Raw genomic sequence first — 20,282 nt, 5'->3', positions numbered from 1 at the left:
ACAAGGGCTTGGCGGCCTAGGCTCGCCTTCCGGGACCTTCAGGCCAGGGCCGCATCAACCGCCACCCGGGTTCCTATCCCGGGAGCGCTGTGAACCAAGCGCGCTGCTATCTCGGCAGAGCTGGCGCCCGTGCATCACCTCCTCCGCGGGGCCTGCTACCATAGTCCCAGGCGCCTGAGGGAGGAGGGGAAGCAGTTTTCCCCGCCTGCAGGCCTGTCCTCCGGCGCGGCCCCTTAGGGGAATCCGAGCGCGCCTGCAGCCCAGGGACGCGTGCCGCGCCTGGCACTCTGTGCCCAGGCCCCGGGGTCCTGACTGCACCAGGTCTGACACCCCGATGTGTGTGAGCGAGGGGGGAAGGGACGTGCGTCCCGCCCCCCGGGGGCTGGGCTGGGGGCTGCGGCTGCTGCCTCTCCGCGCTCGGGCGGCAGGGTCGGGGGCGGGGCCTCGGGGGCGTGGCCTCTGCGCCCTATAAGTGACGGAGTGGGGCGCGCGCCCGGCCAGAAAGCGAGCGCGCAACGGTGGCAAAGACACAAGCGTGCTTCTCGGCCCGGCCTCCAGCGCCCTTCTTGCCCCCCGTCCGCGCGTCCCAGCCGCCCGCCAGGCCACCGGCTGCCGATCAGGCGCCCAGGCCCCGCGCCCGCCGCCCAGGACCGGCCCGCGCCCCGCAGGCCGCCCGCCGCCCGCGCCGCCATGGGGGTGGAGGGCTGCACCAAGTGCATCAAGTACCTGCTCTTCGTCTTCAATTTCGTCTTCTGGGTGAGCCCGGAGCCGCGGGTGGGAGGGCGCTCCCCGAGCCTGGCAGGCCGCGCCCCGCTAGGCCCTGCCAAGGGGGCGCAACCGGGCCGCCAAGTTGCAGGGCCACCTGTGTGCGCCGAGCGCGTGGTGGGGGGTCCTAGGCCGGTGGGTCGCAGCGGTGGGCTCGTCTGGGGCCGCCGTGCACCTCGAGGGTGGGGCGGGGGGCTCCAAGACGGGTTTCGGGCCTCTGCGCGTCGGGACCCCAGAGCCCCGCGGCCGGGCCGGGCCGTTTGGGGACCTGGGGTCTGTTCCCGGTTGGTGATGGTGGTGGTGCGGTGGGTGCGCGCTCCGAACTCGGTACCCGGCCACTGCTTCAGCCCTCCTGGCCGCTGTTTCTGGGACCACCCTGCTTCGCGGGGACTGAGGGGCTCGAGGGCGGGGCTCCAGACGCCCCGCCCCCATGAGCTCATCGGGCCACCGCCCCTAGATGGGCGGCCCAGTGCGGTGGCGGGGGCGGGGGGGCGGGGTGCGCGCACTCTGCCAGAGTCTTGGGGACCGTCCACCCCATCCTGGGCCCAGTCCAGTTCACCCTCCTGCCTGCTGTCGCCACCCTGAGGGTCGTATGGGGGTCCGGGCCGGGGCGAAGCGCAGAGAGGAAGCGCCCTGGGCCCCGGGTGGCCCGCGTGCTGGGGTGCCTCCCCCCTGGTGCCCCCAGCTTGTGGAGCCCCATCTTCCTCCCCTCCTCACCCAGCCTGACCTTCCAGCCCGTCCTCCCCCTGGGGCGCCGTGGAGGCTGTGAGGGGCAAGGGGCTGGGCGGGTGTTCTGAGTTGGCACAGGCAGGGAGCCTGGAGACCTGGGGTTTCCGAGCCCCAGGGGTGCCGGGGCTGGGTGGATGTCCAGGTCTGGGCTTGGGAGGCCGCTTTGGAAAGAGGAGCCCGCGGGTTGGACGTCTCAGGGTGCGGGAGGGTCTCCTGGGGTCTGTGGGCTGCTGGCCTGAGTTGTGTTTCCTCCTCAGTCTTCACTGCTGGCCTGTGACTGATGAAGCTGTGGCTTTTGTTTCCATTTCCTGTCAGTGTTGGAATTAGGGGGTGGAGATCTCCTTCTGGCCCAGAGGGACCAGGAATGGTTGTCGGGAGCCCCTCTCACAGCTGTGTCCTGTGTCCCCTGCGGTCCCCTGGGCAGAGTGACTCGGGCCCCCTCCTGGCCCCTTCTTGCTTCTCCGCCACCCCAGGCTGCTCACCCCTTGTCACGGAGGACCAGGACAACGTCGGGTGGGTGCTTTCTTAAGTTGACACTGGGAGGGTAAACTTTTAAAATGGCTCCTGGAGAAGTGTGTGGGCCTGGGGACATCTGTTTGCCATCTGGACGGCCAAGGGTCCCAGGGTGGACCTCGGGGCACTGAGGTATTTGGGGTGGGGAGTGCAGGGACTGGACACGGAGTGGAGGTGTCACATCCTCCCTGCAGGGGCACTGGTGGGGGTCCTGTAGCCAGCAGCCTCTGCCCTGGGGGTGGGAGTGGTTAGGCCATCAGGATGGGCCAGGGTGGGCCGGGCAGCCTTTGCTGAAGGGGTGGTCTTGGCAAGGGGTGTCACCGGGACACCCCTCTGCCAGCCCCTGAGCCTGTCTGTACCCGCAGAGCCTGGGAGGGCCCTGGTGGGAGGGGGAGGGGGGCGGAGGAAGGGGACTTAGCAGGAGTGGATTCTTGCCTTTGGACTGAGTGTAGGGGCGAGGTGAGTCCCTCCCACCTGCACAGCATGAGCGGTCTCCAGGGCAGGCTCCCCCACCCCACCCCCAGCTCAGCCTGGGTACCTCTGGTAATTTCCCAGGCAGCAGGGGTGGAGGCCTGACACATCCCCACCCCCACCCTGGGCCACTTTGTGTTCGGGCTTAAGGAATTGTTTCTGAGGCCTCTCCCCTTCCCTCCCTCCCTGGGCATGCCCAGCAGGCCAGAGGAGCATTTGCTTCCAGGGGCAGCAAGGCCCCACGCACCCACGCTGGGCTGCCGCCTGTGGTGGGATGCCAGGCTGAGCCAGGCGGGTGGGGGGGGGGGCGCTCTCTGTGCATCTCCTCCCCCAGCATCGCTTGGCCGAGAGCATGGTGCCGGGGTTTGGACCTCAGTGGAGTCTCCACCCTGCTGCTGTGGTCCTCAGCTTCCTCCCTGCTGAAGCGGGGGGTCCTTCCCCTGGGGTTGTTGTCGGATTAGTTCAGGAAATGGGTGTTGGGCATGGTGGCTGGTAGGGAAGACCGCATTCCTTGGCCAGTGTAGGCAGTGACACCTGGGAGGCCCCCGCAGGATCCAGTGGGTGAGGGAGGGCTCCTGGTGCCCAGCCCCACCCACTCACCGTGCACCTGGCCACAGTGCAGTAAGGGGGCGCTGGGGGTGGGAGCTGGGTCAGGAGGTTGAGGACGGGGGTCTGGATTTGGATCTGGGCTTATTTTTTTTTTTTTCGTTTGTTGGGTCTTCATTGCCGTGCACAGGCTTTCTCTGGTTGCGGTGCACGGGCTTCTCATTGCAGTGGCTTCTCTTGTCGTGAAGCACGGGCTCTAGGCTTGCGGGCTTCAGTAGTTGTGGCTCGCGGGCTCAGTAGTTGTGGCTCACGGGCTCTAGAGCGCAGGCTCAGTAGTTGTGGCACACGGGCTTAGTTGCTCCGTAGCACGTGGGATCTTCCCGGACCAGGGCTCGAACCCGTGTCCCCTGCATTGGCGGGCGGATTCTCAACCACTGCGCCACCAGGATCTGGGCAGGAGCCAGTCCCTGGATCTGGGCACTTTTTAAAGTTTCATTTCAGAGAGTAAAGCCTTCCCCCGTGGGCGGCAGCGTCAGAGGCAGGCTGGCATGCTGTTTGAGAAGGAGCCAGTCACCGTGCACACCCACACACACCAGCACACACACTTGCTGTCCCACCTCTCGGCGCCAGACCCCGGGGCCCAGGCTGTGTGCACTCAGCACGCCTGACCCCAGCCTGCTTTGGGGGCCCCTGGCCAGCCGGGCCCGGAGGTGTGAGGTGGGGACATGGCAGGAAGAGCAGCGGCCCGGCCCGAGCTGGGGAGACTGTGCAGATGCTCCCCCGAGGGCATGGAATTCCCGCGGGTGGGGTGGGCCCGGGAGCTTCCTGGCGAGGTGACTGGGGCTCGGCCCTGCTGCCGGAGCAGCTCAGGATGAGCAGAGGCGCCTGCCCCTGCTTCCCTGCTCACCCCACTCGAGTGGGCGACCTGGGGCGACCTGGGGCGGGCGCACGCCCCGTGTGAGCCCTGCTCGCCTCATCTGTGAAATGGGTGTGATCACAGCCTCTCCTCTGCAGGGGCAGCAGCAGCGGCCCCCCCTGGGACTGGCGGCTCCTCCAGCCGGATGCAGTCAGGGCTTCCTTCCAGAGGTAGCAGGGGCCGTTCGGCCAGACCTGGCTGGGAGTGGGGCTGATGGGAAGCCCTGCTAACTGGCTTTAAATTCTTGCTTCCGGACAGCACAAGGCTGCCTGTCACTTAGTGGTGCTGTCGCCTTCCTTCTCGGAGAGGGGATGTGACCCAGGCGGGCTCTGGCTGGGGGCAGGGATTTCCTGTTCCTGGTTTCAGTGGGAGGGCAGGTGAGCTCCCCTGGTGCCCCCGGGCATCTGGCTGCCACGCTCTGGGGAAACGGCCGTTGGGCCAGGGCCTGCTGAGAAGAGGAAATTTGTGGTCTGTGCCCAGGACGGGCTGGCCCCAGGGAGAGCGTCTGGGCATCACGGGGTGCAGAGCTGCAGCCAGAGGCGGGGAGCCTGGGACCCTGGCCGGCTCGGCTCCAGTGCCCATGCGGTGCCCACCCTGTGGGGTTCCCTCCCCCACCCCCACCCCCAGCTCAGTGTGCCTCCAGAAATTGAGTTCACCCCAATCCCTAACTCATACTGCTTCCAAGTCCAGACAGGGAGATGGGCCCCCAAAGCGCCCCCCTCGCGTATAATCTACCCCCCCCACCCCCCGCCTTCATTTCAGCGCCTGAAATCCCATGACAGGGAAGAGCCATGAAAATCAATAAGGCGTAGAGTCCGGACACCCGTGGGAGGGGCAGACGCCACCTTTGCACTGTGCAGCGCTTTGGAGAGGGCCCCAGGTGAGGGGGGGAGAAATGCGGGGGCCCTGGCTCTGCCCGCCCCCGAGACGCAGGCCGGGCCCGCAGCCAGGGCTGGGGGTTTCGCCTTGGAGGCAGCACGGCCACGTGCCGGGACTCCTCGCGCTGCGTGGAGCACCAAGCTCACGTCGAATCGGCCCTTTCCAGGTGTCCGGCAGGTGTGGTGTGACCCGCCTCTGGACTTCGGTGCCCCTCCCCCGCCCCCACACTTTGTACCGGCCTAAGTGCTGCTTCACGCAAGACCACCTGGGGCTCTAGGTGGGCCCCCAGGTGCTGGGGGAATCCCCACAGGCGGGCAGGGGTCCTGGCCCCAGGGGTGGCCGATCAGCTGGCCGTAGGTCTCCCTTCGCTGGCCGGCCAGCAGCGCGTGGTCGCAGGGGTGCCTGTTGGTGCGTAGCCGCCCTCCCTGGGCTCGAGGGCTGCGGGGCTCGGCGGGCAGGGAGGCACCTTAGCGCTGGCGCTCGGTGCGTGGTGGGGGAGGGGGCTGAGGGCAGGGTGGTCGAGAGCCCGGTCATGGGGGTCCGAACGCCACAGAGGCCTGGGGAGCGGGCAGCCCCCTTGCCCCCTTCTTTGAAGCCACGCCCCTTCTAACTTCGGAAGGTTAGTGCTCCCCCTGCCCGCAATTACTGGGGTAACAGGATGATTGTGGAGAAGATGAAGGATGGGAAGCTGGGACCGTGCGGAGTGCGGGGCTGGGCGGCCCCCTGGCATCCCGAGCCGTCCCACGGGAGTCTTCTGTTCCAACTCCCACACGCAGGCCGGCCTGGGTCATAACTCTCCCTCGGGGAATGTCTAACGGCGCCCTGTAACCCGCCTTACCTGTCACGTCACCTGCAGCTGGGCGTTGAGTCTGGTACCCAGCAGCCGGCTCCTGGCAGGGATGTGGAGGTCAGGCCGTGACCCCGGGGCTGCAGGGGAACAGAAGGGAGGGCCTCGGGCCGCCCGCCTTCCTGGTCTCCAGCCCCAGGTGCTGGGAGGCCTGAGCCCCAGAGCTTGATGGCATTGGTCTCGGGGGTGCTCGGCGGGTTTGGGAAGCACCCTGTGCAGTCCTGCCCGCCCCCGGAGCTCACGGGGAGTCTCGTCTCACACGGGCCAGGCCCTCTCTGCTCCCCATCCCAGGGGCTCGGCCACCCGCCTGCTGGACGGACAGTCTTCCCCTCTGTCCCCGAGATAACGGCTCGGACGCACACGAAGTCCCACTCCCCTGTGCCAGGCGGGCACTGGGCTGGAGCCATGCCCTTTGCCTCCAGCTGGCCCACTGGAGCGATAAGGAGACCGAGGTCCCGAGTGCCCACACGAGGAAGTGGTGGAGGCAGACTGGAAACCAGGGCCGGTCCTTCAACCACTGTGGTTTGTGGCCTGCACGGCTCCAGTCAGGGGCCAGGGAATCGCTAAGGGTGGGGGGCTGTGCCTGGGGCTGTACGGGTAGCACGTGGCGGCCAGAGAACCCGGCCTGCCCCGGGGCCCCTCCACTCACCTCTGGCCCCTGCCTGGGCCCACCCACCTCCTGTCTTCCGACCAGTGTTTCCCCAGCCTACCCAGACCCTCCTTGTCTGATGTGTGCGCCCCGCTGCAGCCCCTCGAGTGCCCTTTGCCGGCAGGTGGCTGGGACGTCTGTGTCCACACACCCCTCGCTGCAGGGGCTGAGGGGACACAGGGACATCCCACAGGAGGGGCCCTTTCAGCCAGTGGGGTGGGTGTAGGGCCGGGGAGCAGGCTGCTTCCCGGCCTCCCCGCCTGCAGTGGGTGGTAGGTAGGCTCGGGGACGGGCCCAGGAAGCAGGCAGGCCCTGCGGGTTCCCAAGGCGCACTCCGCTGTGCCCAGAGAGGTGGCAGGGTGTCCTCGGGGGCCTGCACTCCCCTCCCGGCGACAAGGGGCTCCTGCATCCCGCAGCTGGCGGGGCCCAGGAGGGCCAGTGTCCTCTTCCGCCCCTGTGGCTATTCTTAGAGGCCAGTCCAGGCAGCTTCCTGACGTCGAGGGGCCTGGTGGGTAGTTTCCGCTTCCTGGCTGAGGCGAGGGTCCCTGCTCCTCTCTCTGTACTTCCTTCCCGCCTTGAGCTGGGTGGCTGTGTTCCCGGAGGGCACAACAGGGCCGTAGGGTCGCTGCCCACCCCCCAGGAAGGCTGAGTCGGGCCCCGCGTCACCCTGTTCTCATGGTGGGTGGAGATGGAGGGTCAGCCTCCAGGGACCCAGGTCCCCGCCCAGCCCAAGGGTGGTGCCCTTTGCCCCCACTGACCCTCCACATCCCATCCTCAAAGGGTCTTTGCTGCACCTCTTTCCTCTGACTTATCCCGGTGTCTGCAAGGGCGTTTCCTGCCTGTGGCCTTCACTGCCCTCCTGGGGAGGGTCTCCAGGCCCCCAGGACCTCCTGGTTGCCGAGCTGCATGGCACACCTTCCCAGCAAGAGTGTGTACCCCTTGCCGTGGCGGGTTAGGGAGCAGAGCGGCTCAGAGCCAAGGCCCTTCCCGGGTCACGACGGAGCTGCCCCTTCTGTCATCTGTCTCTGAGAGCGTCAGAGCTGCTAAGTAAGGGAGCACGTTGATGCGTGGGTGTCCCTGTCACTCCTGGAATACGTGGGCAGGACTTGGGGTGACCACTGGGCCAGCACATGTGGGTGGGGAGGGATGGAAGACAGATCCCAGCTCAGCTCCCACCCAGGGCCTGGCAGGAGCCGGGGTGCGGGGCGGGCGGGGGGAAGGTTGCCCCAGGCCTGCCCGGGCAGCACCCACTCCTACGCCCTTTCAGCTGCTTCTTGGAAATGCAGACAGGCCGGGCAGGAACCCAGTGTACTTGGCAGCCCCCTTCCCCCCCCTTTTAGTTGACGCTATTATTTATTAATTCTCAGAAAGGAGGAAGAAAGAAACAGAAACTGCATCTTTCGTAGGATTACAGACAGTCCGTGCCATCCCCTGGTGTGGAACCCTTCAGTAATCCCAACAGGTTAGGGGCTCCTTCCTGAGCCGCTCGCCAGCCCCACCCAAGCAGGAGCATCTCAGGACGCAGGAGCATCTCAGGACGCGGGAGCATCTCAGGATGCAGGAGCAGGTGGCAGCGGCACTTCCGCCAGGCCAGCTAGCAGGAGAGGGGGAGGGGGAGGGTGGAGATGTGTCAGACTCTGCCACTGAGCAGCCTGCCTGGAAACTGCTGAGGGTCTCACGGTAACCACCCGCGCTGTCGAACGCTGTGCACAGTGGCATCATCTGAGCGCCCTGCGTAGGTCAGCTTGTGTACTTTTATTTTATTTTTATTTTTTGAATTTTATTTTTTATACAGCAGGTTCTTATTAGTTATCTGTTTTATACACATCAGTGTACACATGTCAAGCCCAATCTCCAAATTCATTCCCCCACCCCCTGCCGCTTTCCCCCCTTGGTGTCCATACGTACCATCCCCCACCCCCCGCCGCTTTCCCCCCTTGGTGTCCATACGTTTGTTCTCTACGTCTGTGTCTCTATTTCTGCCTTGCAAACCCTTTCATCTGTACCATTTTTCTAGGTTCCACATATATGTGTTATATACGATATTTATTTTTTTCTTTCGGACTTACTTCACTCTGTATGACAGTCTCTAGATCCATCCACGTCTCTGCAAATGACCCAATTTTGTTCCCTTTTATGGCTGAGTAATGCTCCATTGTATATATGGGCCACATCTTTTCAGCTTGTGTACTTTTAGTTCCTCATCACACACACAAGGATATTGGGGGCACAAAGGTGCCGAGACGGTCCTGAGATGACCCAGTAGCCAGAGGCTCTGAGGGCCCTTGGCTGCCACATTCTGATTCCCACCCAACGTGAGGACTAAGTGCTTTCCATTAAGTCTGGACTCCGTTTTGTAGCGGACATAAGTGTTCCTTCGTTTATCCAGTCCCTTTTTTGACCCTAAAACCTCAGTCTTGTGGACAAGACTTCAGCGTTTCCAGATGCTGTTGGCAGCTGGAAGCCTGGGGGTCCTCACCTTGGCGGACGGTTGGCATGAAGACAGCAGGCTGGATCCTTTGAGACCAGAAGAAACATTTACCCCTAAAGCCTTTGCTGCTTGGAAGTTCAGTGGACGGGGATTTGGGTGTGTGGGGTTTTTTAAACAGCTTTGTTTGACATAGCGTCAACTGCACGTTTAAAACGTACAACGTGGTAGGTTTTGACGTCAGGAGGCACCTGTGAGACCTAGAGGGTGGCCCACCAGGAGAGTGAATGTATCCATCACCCGCAGAGGTGTCCCCGGGGCCTTGGGGTCCCTCCTCCCCATCCCAGGCCACCCGCCGGCCTGTCGTCCGTGCCCGTGATCGGCATTTCCTGTACTTTTTATGTGGACGGAATCGGAAGGTGGTGGTTTTCCTCTTGGTCTGGGATGGCGGGGGTATCTGGAGATTCACCCTGGTGGTTGTGTCAGGAATTCCAGGAGTTTCTTCCCTTCCCCTGCTGGTGGGCATCCACCCACTCACCGCTTGAAGGGCACCGGGTTGTCCCCGGTTTGGGGGTGTTACCAGGAAAGCTGCTAGCACGTTTGTGTGGGCACGAGCTTCCACCCCCTGGGGCAGTACTGGGGGTGCAGGGGCTGGGCGCGTGGCGGGTGGAGGGGAGGTGGGGTCCTCGTCCTGTGTCCCCGCTGCTCCCCACCCTCGCCTGGGGGTCTCCTCGCTTCAGCCCATCCCATAGGTGCTTGGGGGTGTCTCACTGTGGTTTAACTTGCATCTCCCTGCGACCAATGACTCTGCGTCTTTCCATGCGTTTATCTGCTGTGTACATTTCTTCTTTGGCGAAGTGTCCAATTTTTTTTTCTTTTGCCCGTTTTTTAAAAATCGGTTGTTTGTTTTCTTGTCATTAGAGTATTGCAAGTTCTTTATAGATTTTGGATACGGGTCCTTTGTTAGCCATTTGCAAGCCCCAGTCCATGGGTTCTCTTTTGAAGAGCAGGCTTCTTTCAGACGTCTGCCGCTTCTGGGACCCCTGCCCTGCCCTGGGCACCCCCTCCCTGCAGAGGCACGGGTCCACCCCACCCTCTGCCTTTTCTCATGGCCTGGGTGGGGGGATTCGGGGGGGATTCGCAGTGCTGCCTTTCCCCTTCCTCTGTAGGTGACCTTAGGTGAATGCCCATCCCAGCTCCCGAAACTGGGAGTGGCCACTGCCACCATTGCCTTCATCCAGGCCCACCCCAGCGGGTCTGTGCGGGGCCTGGAATGACTGAGGACCAGCTGAGGAGGGTACACTTAAGCGCCAGGCTCTCCCCTGCCTGGAGGTGGGACTGCCTTCCCTGTTCACCCTTCAGGAGGTGGGCTGGAGCCACAGGGGAGTCTGGAGGCTGCTGTCCCCCCTCTGCCCCTGTCCCCCGCACATCCTGGGGTCTGCAGTGGAAAGCCCTTCCCGAGACAGGAGAGATGGGGACTTTGCCTGCCACCCCACGGTTAGCATCTGGGTGCTGGGATAAGCATTACCCTCACAGCATTTGTTAGGACCAAGTGCCCTAGATGGGCTTGTCCCCTTGGCTTCTGGGTTGAGGGCCTGCATGGGGAAGATGGGAGTGGTCCCAGCCCAGCCAGGGGGGCGGGAGGTGCACTCCACGCTCAGCTCTCCTTACCGACGGGGCTACTGAGGCTGAGTCAGGGCTTGGGACCAGGCCTCTGTGACTGCAAAGGAGGCCCAGGACAGGGCTCCCCCTGCCCCACCCCCTCCGTCCTGGAACATCTCACAAAGCGGTCTCTGGACCACAGTTTCAAAACAGAATAAGTGGCGGTTTCTAGCCAGAGTTACCACGGCAACCCTCAGCCTCACCACCGCTGCCCGCCTGCCCAGGAGCTGCAGACGCCTGCCCAGGAGCTGCAGAGGGCAGCCAGAGGAGCGGGACTCCCTCTGGAGCCTACCTGCCCCATCCCTGCCCTCCCCCTCCCCCGTCCCCGCCCTCCCCCCCATCCCCATCCTCCCCCTCCCCCTGCCTCTTCCCCGGGCCCTCCCACCCGCTTGTGGGTGTGACAGACACCAGAAGCAGCCACGGGACGCGGGGAGCTCGGCACTGCCCTTCCAGTGGTGTGCGGGGGGGCCCGGGGGCCCCGGGGGGACCCTGTCGGTCCCGCTGCATGTGCTCTGGGAAGGGGGAGAGCAAGTGTGTTGTCCTGGGTGTGGGGAGTGGAGTCCCTAGTTGAACGTTTGGAAGAGGGGGTCAGAGAGGGTGCCGTCCCGCCCTTGGGGGGGCGGTGTCGACAGCACCACCTTCGGGGTCAGCCCGGCGCCAGCGGTCCCCAGCAGTCCCCACCAGCCTCATCGTCCACGGAGCCCAGCGTAGGAGGGCCTGGGCTGGGGCCGCGGGGCTCCTGGCCTCCCCGTCCCCCATCAGCGCCCTAGCGTCACCTGCCTGGAGATCCCTGGAGATGCTTGGGGCTTTCCGTGGGGCAGCCCCTGGTGCTGGGGCTTCGAGTCTCACACGCTCTGCTGAGCCTGTCTCGGGGCCGCGCTCCCTGGCCAGGGCCTTGGGGACAGGCACTGGGCCAGCCAGGTGGTCTTCTTGGGGTCCGCTTTTCGGTTTCTCTTCCTCATTGGACACGTAGCTGACGGTCTGTGTCGGAGCTGGTGCTTGTAGCTCCGGGGACAGTTACTGCCTCGGGGAGCAGCCCAGGGAGGAGGCTGGGGTGCGGGGGCCAGCTCGCCTGGGTGGGTCAGATGCTCAGGCGTGGGCCTGCCGGGCCCGGTCTGGGCTCACCCTCAAGGACAGACCCCACCTAGCCCTGAGCCACCGTGCTCGCAGGGCTTGAGTCAGTCGGAAGCCCGCGCCCCCCGTGCCAGGCTCTGAGCGGAGCCCCCTCTCCTGCCGCCGCTCAGCGCAGCCTCCACCCTGCGGTCTCTCTGGCGGGCACCGCGGGCTCCCTTGCTCTCCCGGCAGTTTGCCGTCTCCGTGATGGCAGGGAGTTACCCACAAAGCCCCGGCCCTGTGGCTTCCCGGCTGCCACCGGCCCCAGCAGCCTCTGCCATCCACACCAGGGCCCCCGGGGCCTCGAGTGCCCACCCCCTCCTCAAAGAAGTACTTGTCTGTCTGAATGCAGATTAACCAGGTGTCCATCTTATCTGGTAACCTGTCTGGGAGTCTCCCTCCAGTGGTGCTGGCGGGAGGGTTGGGGACCAGCCACATGGTCCCCCATGCCCAGGTCCCCCGGGGCATCTTGACAACCAAGGCAGCAAATCAGACATTTGGAGCCAGCAGCAGCCCAGACCCCAGGGGCTAGGGAGTCCTGCCTGGAGGGAAGCCCTTCACGCAGACCCAGCGGACAGGAGGGTTCGGCACCCTCCCCTGTGTGTGTGTGTGGTGTGGTGGATTCACGCTCACCGCCGCGGGGCTCCGGGCCACGAGTGACACCATGCCCTGCTCTTTCCGCAGCTGGCTGGAGGTGTGATCCTAGGCGTGGCCCTGTGGCTTCGCCATGACCCTCAGACCACCAACCTCCTCTACCTGGAGCTCGGAGACAGGCCTGCACCCAACACCTTCTACGTAGGTAAGTGGCAGAGGGCGGGCTGAGGACCCCGGCTAGCTCTGGGCTGGGGGCCGGCAGGAACGGGCCACTGGGGTGTGTGATCATAAGCTCAGTAAGGCCTCAGACAGGCTGTCGGGGAGGGCTTCCAAGGAGGGCTTCCAGGAGGAAGCAGGGGCTGAGCCAGCTCAGCGGGGCTGGCTTCTTGCTGGGGCAGGGAGGAGGCCAGCCAGGAAGGGCTCTTCCGGCCAGAGGGTGAGACGGAGCCAGAGAGCAGGTGGGGTTATGTCAGCCTGGGGGCCTTGAGGGTCCCCTCTGGAGTTGGTGCAGTGCCTGCCTGGGCGGGGGGTGCTCCCAGGGAGAGCTGGAACTGGGGGCGGGGTGTGTGTGTGTGGCTTTTTGGGACCCCACCCGATCACCTTGGGGGGGGGCGGAGCAGGAGAGCAGCAGCTGGGTGGGGCGGGGGCAGAGGGGTGTTCGGCAGGCCCGGCACAGGGGCGCTGCTGGGCAGCACAGAGGTCCCTTCCAGTGGGGGACCAGGAGTGGTGTGGCGCTCAGACTGGGCCGCGCCTGCCCCCTTCCCCTGCGCTCCCCTGTGTCATATGGTGGGTGTTTCGGGGAGGCTTCCTGGGAGGGTGGGGCTGGAGCCCAGAGCCCCCGGGAAGGAGACTCAGGGCCTGCGTGCCTCAGCCCTGCAGCCACACCTATAGCCGCGAGGCTGAGAGTCTGCCTCCTGGGCGCCCGTGGTGGCCCCTTCGGGGCATCCGTCAGGCTGGCGGTGGGGGGCTTGGGCCAGCGGCCCCCGGGGTGGGGGTGGGAGTGCCGGAGGAGCGACGGAGGGGCGGGAGGGGAGAAGGGGTGCCCCCCGCCTCCTGCTGGGCCCCCTCCCCCATCAGGGAAGGTGGGGTCTGGCCCTTGTGGAGCTGTGGGAGTGTCTGTTGAGATGCTTCTGTCCTTTAAAGGACTGGCTCCTGGGCCGGCCCCTCTCGCTCCCACAGGCGAGCAGCAGGGCAGGGAACCTTCAGGGCTCAGGGCGCCCTGAGGGGCCAGCAGCCACCCCGGGTCACATGCTTGACCCTCGGTGGGAGTGGCCCACACACTCACCTCCCGCCCCGGGGCCATGGGGGGTGCCTGCCCCCTCCCTGCCCGTGGCCCTCTGGGCCATAGTTGGGAGGGCTGGGTTCCGGGGGCCATGGATGGGGGGCGGAGACCGGAGCCTGGGTTCTGGCGGCGGGGCTCCCGGGGCCAGCCGTCCCGGGGAGGGTCCCGAGCCCTCTTCCGCAGGTTCCTGGGCTCCCCCCGCGCTGTGGGGCCCCTCACAGGTTTGAGTCTCAGGAGCAGAGGGTGAGTCTGCCTCCCGAGAGGGCACAAGGGGTCCGTGACCCGGGGCCCCCGCACACGCACCAGGCCCCCTCAGAAGCAAGGCAGTCAGCGGGGCCCACACGTCTGAGGACGCGGGAGTGTCCTCTGGGCCCTCGAGTCTGAGGACGCAGGAGTGTCCTCTAGGCCCTCGAGGGGTGTTTGTCTCCTGCGGGGCTTCTCCCAGGCCTCTCCTTTCCCTCTCAGAGCCGCCGCAGGGGTCTGAGCCAGCCTGTGGCCGGGCCTTCTGTCCCAATGTGGGCAGGGCTGCTGCCATCTCTCCGTCCCCCTCTCTGGGACCTTGGGTGCAGTGGGCGTGGGCTCTGCCGGTGGCAGAGTTGAACCGGCCCCAGGGCGAGCAGTCTGGGAAGGGGTCCCTCCCAAATTGCTGGGGCCGGGGCCGCCAGCCTCGTGGCTGGGGCAGCTCCTGCTGTCAGCCCAGCGTCCGGCCCAGGAGGCAGGAGAGGAGCTGAAAGCTCCCCTGCTTCAGGCCAGGATGGGGCAAGAGCGGCGACGGGCTGCAAGCTTGGGTTAGGGACACAGTCCAGGCCGGCGCGCAGACGTCTGGGGGGACCTTGGCGGGAGAATGGAGGCGGCGGGGCTGTGCTCAGGCTCTGGCGGGGAAGGGGTCCCACGGGAGAGGCTCGTCGAGGGCAAGGCTGGTGTTGGAGCAGATGTCCCCCCGGTCCACTCACTGGGGGCCGCACGTCACCTGGGGCCTGACCCTGGCTTCTCCTGGCTCTGGAGAATCCTGCCCTTGGGGAAGCAGTGTTAGCTGCGGGACCACCCGGCAGGCTGGGTGCCAGGCCCTGGACCTTCTGCTGTGTCCCCATGGGCGGGGGCCTCTCAGAGCCCCTCTGGCCACAGAGTTCCTGCCCACCCAGGGCCGGCCTTCCGGAGCCTCTTGCTGGCTCTGATGCAGACTGGGCCTGCCAGGGAGCTGGGGGAGCAGACATGGGCCCTGACAAGAGCTGTCTGTCCAGTGCCAGGCAGCGGGGGAGGGTGAGCTGGGCTGGCTTAGCACCCCAGGCAATGCTGCAGGGCCCAGGGGGGTCCCGGACCTCACTGGCCAGAACCAGGCCGAGGGCTCTAGGTGGAAACCCGGCACCGTGGGGGGCTTGGGGCTGGGCCTGGGGTGGGGGGGTCAGGTACCGCCTCTGGGTCTCCCAGCCTCTCGCAGGACCCTCCAGAGCCCGGAACGCCAAGGTGCCCCTCGCTGGCGCCCTATGCCATCTCGCTGAACCTCAGGTAGTGATGTGGGGATGGGGTCTCAGGACCTGAGCAGAGGACACCTGGCTCAAGGGTGCTGTGCCCGAGTGAGGAGCCCCCGAGGGCAGGCCTGGCGGGAGGCTCCGTCTGTCCAGAGGGGAGGCCCCGGGCGTTTTCTGAGCCCAGCAGTGGGTCCTGGCCCCCAGGCTCCTTCTCCAAAGCCTGGCCAGGCAGGGGCGACAGGCCCTTGGCACCGGAGCCCTGGGACCCATTGTCCTAGCACTATGCAGGGGGCTTGGGCTGCCTGCCCGCCGCGTAACCATGGTGACTGGGGGGTGGGCCCAGGTCTGCTGGTAGGACTAGGGTTGTGGGAGGTCCTTGGAGAGACGTGGTCTGCGTTTCAAGGGGCACGGGCCCCGCCTGGGTGAACTGTGGACGCAGAGAAGGGCCGCATGACCAGCAGTGGGTGCTGGGCAGGCCAGGGGGGCAGACTGACCCCGTGTACCATCCTTGAGCTGTCCCAGCCGCCAGGCCTCTGCGTCCAGCAGGCTCCAGCCCCCGGGGTCAGGGCCTCAGAAGCCGGGTAGAGCCCCCTCCTCTGAGCAGAGCAGCCGGACTCGAGCCCCTGTCTGAGAGGGCACAAGTGAAGTGGAGTCGCCAGACCCCTGGGCTCACCTCCACCCCACCCCACGGGCCAGTAGCTGGGTCCTCTGCGCCAAGACGGGGGTGGTCCTCCAGAATGCCCCCAAATCCCGGAGACGGCGGGAACCAGAGAGGGTCCGGGTTGTGGCGTCGCACTGAGTTCTCTGAACACTCACCACGGGCCGTTCGGTCCTGGCCTCGGCAATGCCGGTCTCCACCCACGTCACAGAGGAGGAAACTGAGGCCTGGAGAGGGGCCCACACGGCCCCGCCGGGCTGCCAAGCCCTTGCAGCTCCTCTCCAAGCCTCCGGGCATCTGCTGTCTTCCCAGCAGGGCGGGCGTCAGCGCCTCGTGGCCCCTCCGAAGGCCTGGGCAGTGGGGTGTGTGTACGCAGCCGGGGAGGAGGGCTTCCGGGGGCATCTGTCCTGCCTCTTTGGGGTGTCAGGGCGCTGAGGGCAGCCGTCTCTCCCCTGCAGGCATCTACATCCTCATTGCCGTGGGTGCCGTGATGATGTTTGTCGGGTTCCTGGGCTGCTACGGAGCCATCCAGGAGTCCCAGTGCTTGCTGGGGACGGTAAGGCCCTGGGCTGGGGCCAGGCTGAGGGTGAGGGCTGCGGGGCCGGCCGGGGGCAGAACCGGGGGCAGAACCGGGAGCTCCGGTGGAGACAGAACGCCTTCAGTCCCCGACGTGGAGCCTGGTGCCCGCCCTGGCCAGTCTGACCCTGCGGACCTCCCCCAGAATGCCAGCTCTCCGGTTTCCCCAATCCCCAATTTGAGGATCTCAAATCCCTCCAAGGTGGACTGCCGTTACGTCTAGTTCTTCGTCTAGTTCCTACTGAGTTCCAAAGTTGCTTTTTCTCTTTCTTCCTTAAAAAAAGCCACAGATATAATAGTGAGTGAGTCCCAGTCCCAGAGTCAGCCTCAGGTGCCCCTAGGCATGTCACCCACCGAAGGGAAGTGGAGGCCTGGCTGTGCTGCCCAGGGCCTGGCGTCTGGGAGACGTGGGCTGCAGGAGGCTGTGCCTGTGTCTCCGGTGGGCGAGCCCAGGCACACCACGGCGACACCCTTCCCGTGGGCTTTGCCTCCCTGCCCTTTCCGACCCGCCCAGAACCAACCATGTCCTCCCCTCCCACACCCACCCCATCCTGTGGAGCCTGGTCCCTCGGGGTTGATGAGAACATTGGCATCTCGCTGCCGGGCCGAGTCCTAGATTCTGCTTCTCGGCCCCACGCCTCTCATCCCGTCGGGTCCTGGGTGGGTGGATACCACCGGCCACCTCGCGCATGCCGGCCGGTCACTGGGGCCTCAGGAAGGCCCAGGCCCTCTCTGGCCGGCTCTGACCTGCCCTCTCCGCCATCCCCTCCCCTTTTCAGTTCTTCACCTGCCTGGTGATCCTCTTCGCCTGTGAAGTGGCCGCTGGCATCTGGGGTTTTGTCAACAAGGACCAGGTGAGGCAGCGTCCGTGGGGAGGGGCAGGGGGGCTGCTGGTGGGGAGGGGGAAGGGGCTCGGGCTGCGGGGGAGGGGTCGGACTGCAGGGTGCTTTGGGAGGGCTCTTCCCGGTAGGAAGCCCACAGAGGGCTTTCTGGAAGAGGCAGCATGGCGACCGAGTGGAAGGCAGGGTCACCTTCTCTAGGGCTCAGTGGCAGGCAGGTCTGTCCTGGGAGTGATACCTTCCGGGAGAGCCAGGTGAGGGCACGTCTCGAGGGGGCAGTCCTGCTGTGCTGTGACCGCCTCCCTCCCCAGATCGCCAAGGACGTGAAGCAGTTCTACGACCAGGCCTTGCAGCAGGCCATAATGGACGACGACGCCAACAATGCGAAGGCTGTGGTGAAGACCTTCCACGAGACGGTACGGGGGGCCGGGGGGAGGTGGGGAGGGCGTCCAGAGGGGCCGGCGGACCGGGGGAGAGGCGGGGGCCGGGGAGGGCATCCAGAGGGGCCGGGGGACTGGGGGAGAGGCAGGGGCCGGGGAGGGTGTCCAGAGGGGCCGGCGGACCGGGGGAGAGGCAGGAGCCGGGGAGGGTGTCCAGAGGGGCCGGCGGACCAGGGGAGAGGCAGGGGCCGGGGAGGGTGTCCAGAGGGGCTGGCGGACCAGGGGAGAGGTGGGGGCCGGGGAGGGCGTCCAGGGGCCTGGGGTTTTGTCCTCTCAGTGAGACCTCAGCCTGGAGCGGGAGGGGCATTGGAACCTGGGGAGATTCTGAGGGACCTGGGGGTCCCTGGTGGGAACTAGATGAGCCAAGGCAGATGGGGTGCAGGGGTCTCTGCGCAGCACAGCTAAGTGGGAGGAGGGGCGGAGTGGGCCCCCTGGGCTCCGTTCTCCCCCTGGAGGGGACCCGCCCAGCTCCCCGCCCCCACGCCTGGCCGGCGCAGCTCCCGGGGCCTCTGTAGCCTGTGGGCCACGTGTCCAGGGCTGACGCCGGGCGCCCTCCATCTCTGCAGCTTAACTGCTGTGGCTCCAACGCGCTGACCACATTGACCACCTCTATGCTCAAGCACAGCCTGTGTCCCTCGAGCGGCAACGTCATCAGTAACTTGCTAAAGGTGTGTGGTGATGGGTGGGGACTCCCAGGGTGGGGCGGGGCCTGCCTGCTCCCCCATTTGGCTGCCACCCCTGGTGGGTCCTGGGCGGTGGCTGGCCCTCTCAGGGCTCCTGCTGGCAAGGGCAAGGACACGGCCATACTGGGCAGTGCTGTGGCTGGAGTTGGGGCTGCTCTGCCTGGGGGCCGAGGACAAATTTTTGCTGCCGGCCGGCCCATGGGGAGGCGAGTCTCCGGCCCAGGCTCCCGATGGGGGAGCCCTCTGAACCTGGCATGGAGGCGCCCTGACCTCCCAGGTCAGCCCCGTCGTGGTGGTGCTTCCCAATCTCTTGAGTGCAAGAGGGCGCACACGGCACACTCGCCATTTCCGTGTTTGAGGTAAAAGCTGGCAGAGACTAGGCCCTGTTCACGCCTCTGCCGAGGGGTCCTGGGGGGCAGGGCTGTGCCCCTCTGTGCTCCTGCTGCAATGACCCTGGGCCACGGCCTCGCGGGGGGCTGAGGACGGGCACCTCTGAACGCTGTCTGGCCGCCCCCGCAGGAGGACTGCCACGGGAAGATCGACGAGCTCTTCTCGGGGAAGCTGTACCTCATCGGCATCGCCGCCATCGTGGTGGCTGTGATCATGGTGAGTGGGACGGGCCGGGCATCTGCCAGGGTCCCCCCACGGGTCTCCGGGCGCTGACCCACCTGCCCGCCCCCACCCCCTTCTCCCAGATCTTCGAGATGATCCTGAGCATGGTGCTTTGCTGTGGCATCCGGAGCAGCTCGGTGTACTGAGGCCGAGGCCGCAGGGAGGGCCGCTGAGCGACCCGGACACTTCTGAGAAGGGGCCGTCACCACCTGTGTATATAACCTCCTGGTATCACTGCTACACTTATCAGCCTTTTCACTTTTGAGGTTTTGTTCTTGTCCTGAAGTTCCCTGTTGCTTTCGGGGCTGATGTCACCTGTAGGTGGCATGTGAGTGGCCTTGGGGACTGCAGGGCAGGGGCCCCCTCTGCTTTTGGGGCTGCTCGGGGGTTCTGCTTGCTCAGCCGGGCCTCTCCTCGGGGCCACGAAGGGCCGTCCGGCCAAGCTGCACCCTCCTACCCACCTGTCCCCACGGGTGGCACACGCTCAGCCTTTTTTAATCCTTGTTCCTTTCCGGCCACCTGTCTCTAGAGCCGGGTCCACGAGCAGCCTTATGCCTTCAACGCACCTCTCCTTTCTAACGCGTCACCTTCGATTGTAATTACATCCTGAAAGTCATTCAATAAAGAAGGAAAAATCAGGCATGCTACCACGATGTCCGGCCCCTTCCTGTGCCCATGGTGTCTGAGACCCAGGGGCAGCCCGAGGAGCCTGGCGCAGGCGGTGCTCAGCTCTTTGGACCTCGCTGGGCCCAGGCTGTGCTGCCGACCCTGTTGGTGGGTGTCTGTGGGGCGCCCAGAAGGACTCCGTGGAGGGAGTGCCCCTTTGTTGGGCCTTGTGCCACCTGGAGCAGCCTCCACCCCCATTCCTTGTGCACCACTGCCCAGCAGGGTCTGTGCGGGGCAGGCAGGCAGCCCAAGAATGTGATACAGGATGTGGGGCCCCTGCAAGACTCCCCGCCCTCCTGAGGGCCAGCCCAGGAGGATGGACACACTGCTCCCTCCCAAGGTCTGAGGGGCTCTTCTCTGACCTAGCTGCTTGCAGACGTCCCGTCATGGGGCTGGGTGCCCACATCTTGCAGGGGCTGGAGGGCAAGGCCTCAGCCACTACCTGGGGGAGCCTACCTGGCCCACCACCGTGGACTGAGGCCTAGCCACCTCTTGGGGTAGGCTGCTGCCCCCAGCGGGAATGCTGGGTGATGTCACTATTAGCTGCATGCAGGTACCCCCCTGCACGTACATTAACTTGACCTCTTGAGACAAGTCCCTGGCTGGGATTCATACGTCAAGGGCTCCCTGGGGCCTCCTTGGGGGGCTGATTTTGGAAACTAACCCCAGCCCTGCATTGGGGGTCACAGGGCCTCAGCGGGCCTGCCCTTCCACAGTCCAGGGGGGTGCTGGTGGGTTGGGAAAACTGGATGGCCCAAGGAACCAGCTCCTTTTTACTTCTCCCTGTGCTGCGAAGCCCTGGGAACATCCTGGCCGAGGCCTGGGTGTCACCCCTGCTAGCTGCGGTGTGAACTAGCTGCCTTCTGTGGCCTGGACTCCGCGTTCCTGGTGAGGCCCTGCATGGGGGTGGCGTTAGGGATGATCAGAACGGGCCCCGTTTCCTCT

The 20,282-nt window shown here is 65.6% G+C and overlaps 1 protein-coding gene across 1 annotated transcript; it reads left to right on the top strand.

The window, feature by feature from the left end:
- The first annotated feature begins 491 nt into the window (after positions 1-491).
- Positions 492-19,311, top strand: CD81 (CD81 molecule). The gene is made up of 8 exons (XM_060019502.1): positions 492-756; positions 12,203-12,317; positions 15,980-16,077; positions 16,877-16,951; positions 17,248-17,352; positions 17,943-18,044; positions 18,579-18,665; positions 18,755-19,311. Exons 1-8 carry the CDS (start codon positions 691-693, stop codon positions 18,815-18,817), a joined length of 711 nt encoding a protein of 236 aa, XP_059875485.1. The 5' UTR covers positions 492-690; the 3' UTR covers positions 18,818-19,311.
- Positions 19,312-20,282: the final 971 nt, after the last annotated feature.

The sequence above is a fragment of the Delphinus delphis genome, chromosome 8 (assembly GCF_949987515.2).
Source record: "Delphinus delphis chromosome 8, mDelDel1.2, whole genome shotgun sequence".
NCBI classification, from domain to species: Eukaryota; Metazoa; Chordata; class Mammalia; order Artiodactyla; family Delphinidae; genus Delphinus; species Delphinus delphis.
The sequence above is the reverse complement of the archived record's forward strand: the minus strand, read 5'-3'. Positions and strand labels throughout refer to the sequence as shown.

Coding starts and splice junctions, on each gene's coding strand:
- CD81 (XM_060019502.1), top strand. CDS start 691: ATGGGGGTGGAGGGCTGCACCAAGTGCATCAAGTACCTGCTCTTCGTC. Junction 18,045..18,578: donor TCATCAGTAACTTGCTAAAG/GTGTGTGGTGAT, acceptor CCGCCCCCGCAG/GAGGACTGCCACGGGAAGAT. Junction 18,666..18,754: donor TCGTGGTGGCTGTGATCATG/GTGAGTGGGACG, acceptor CCCTTCTCCCAG/ATCTTCGAGATGATCCTGAG.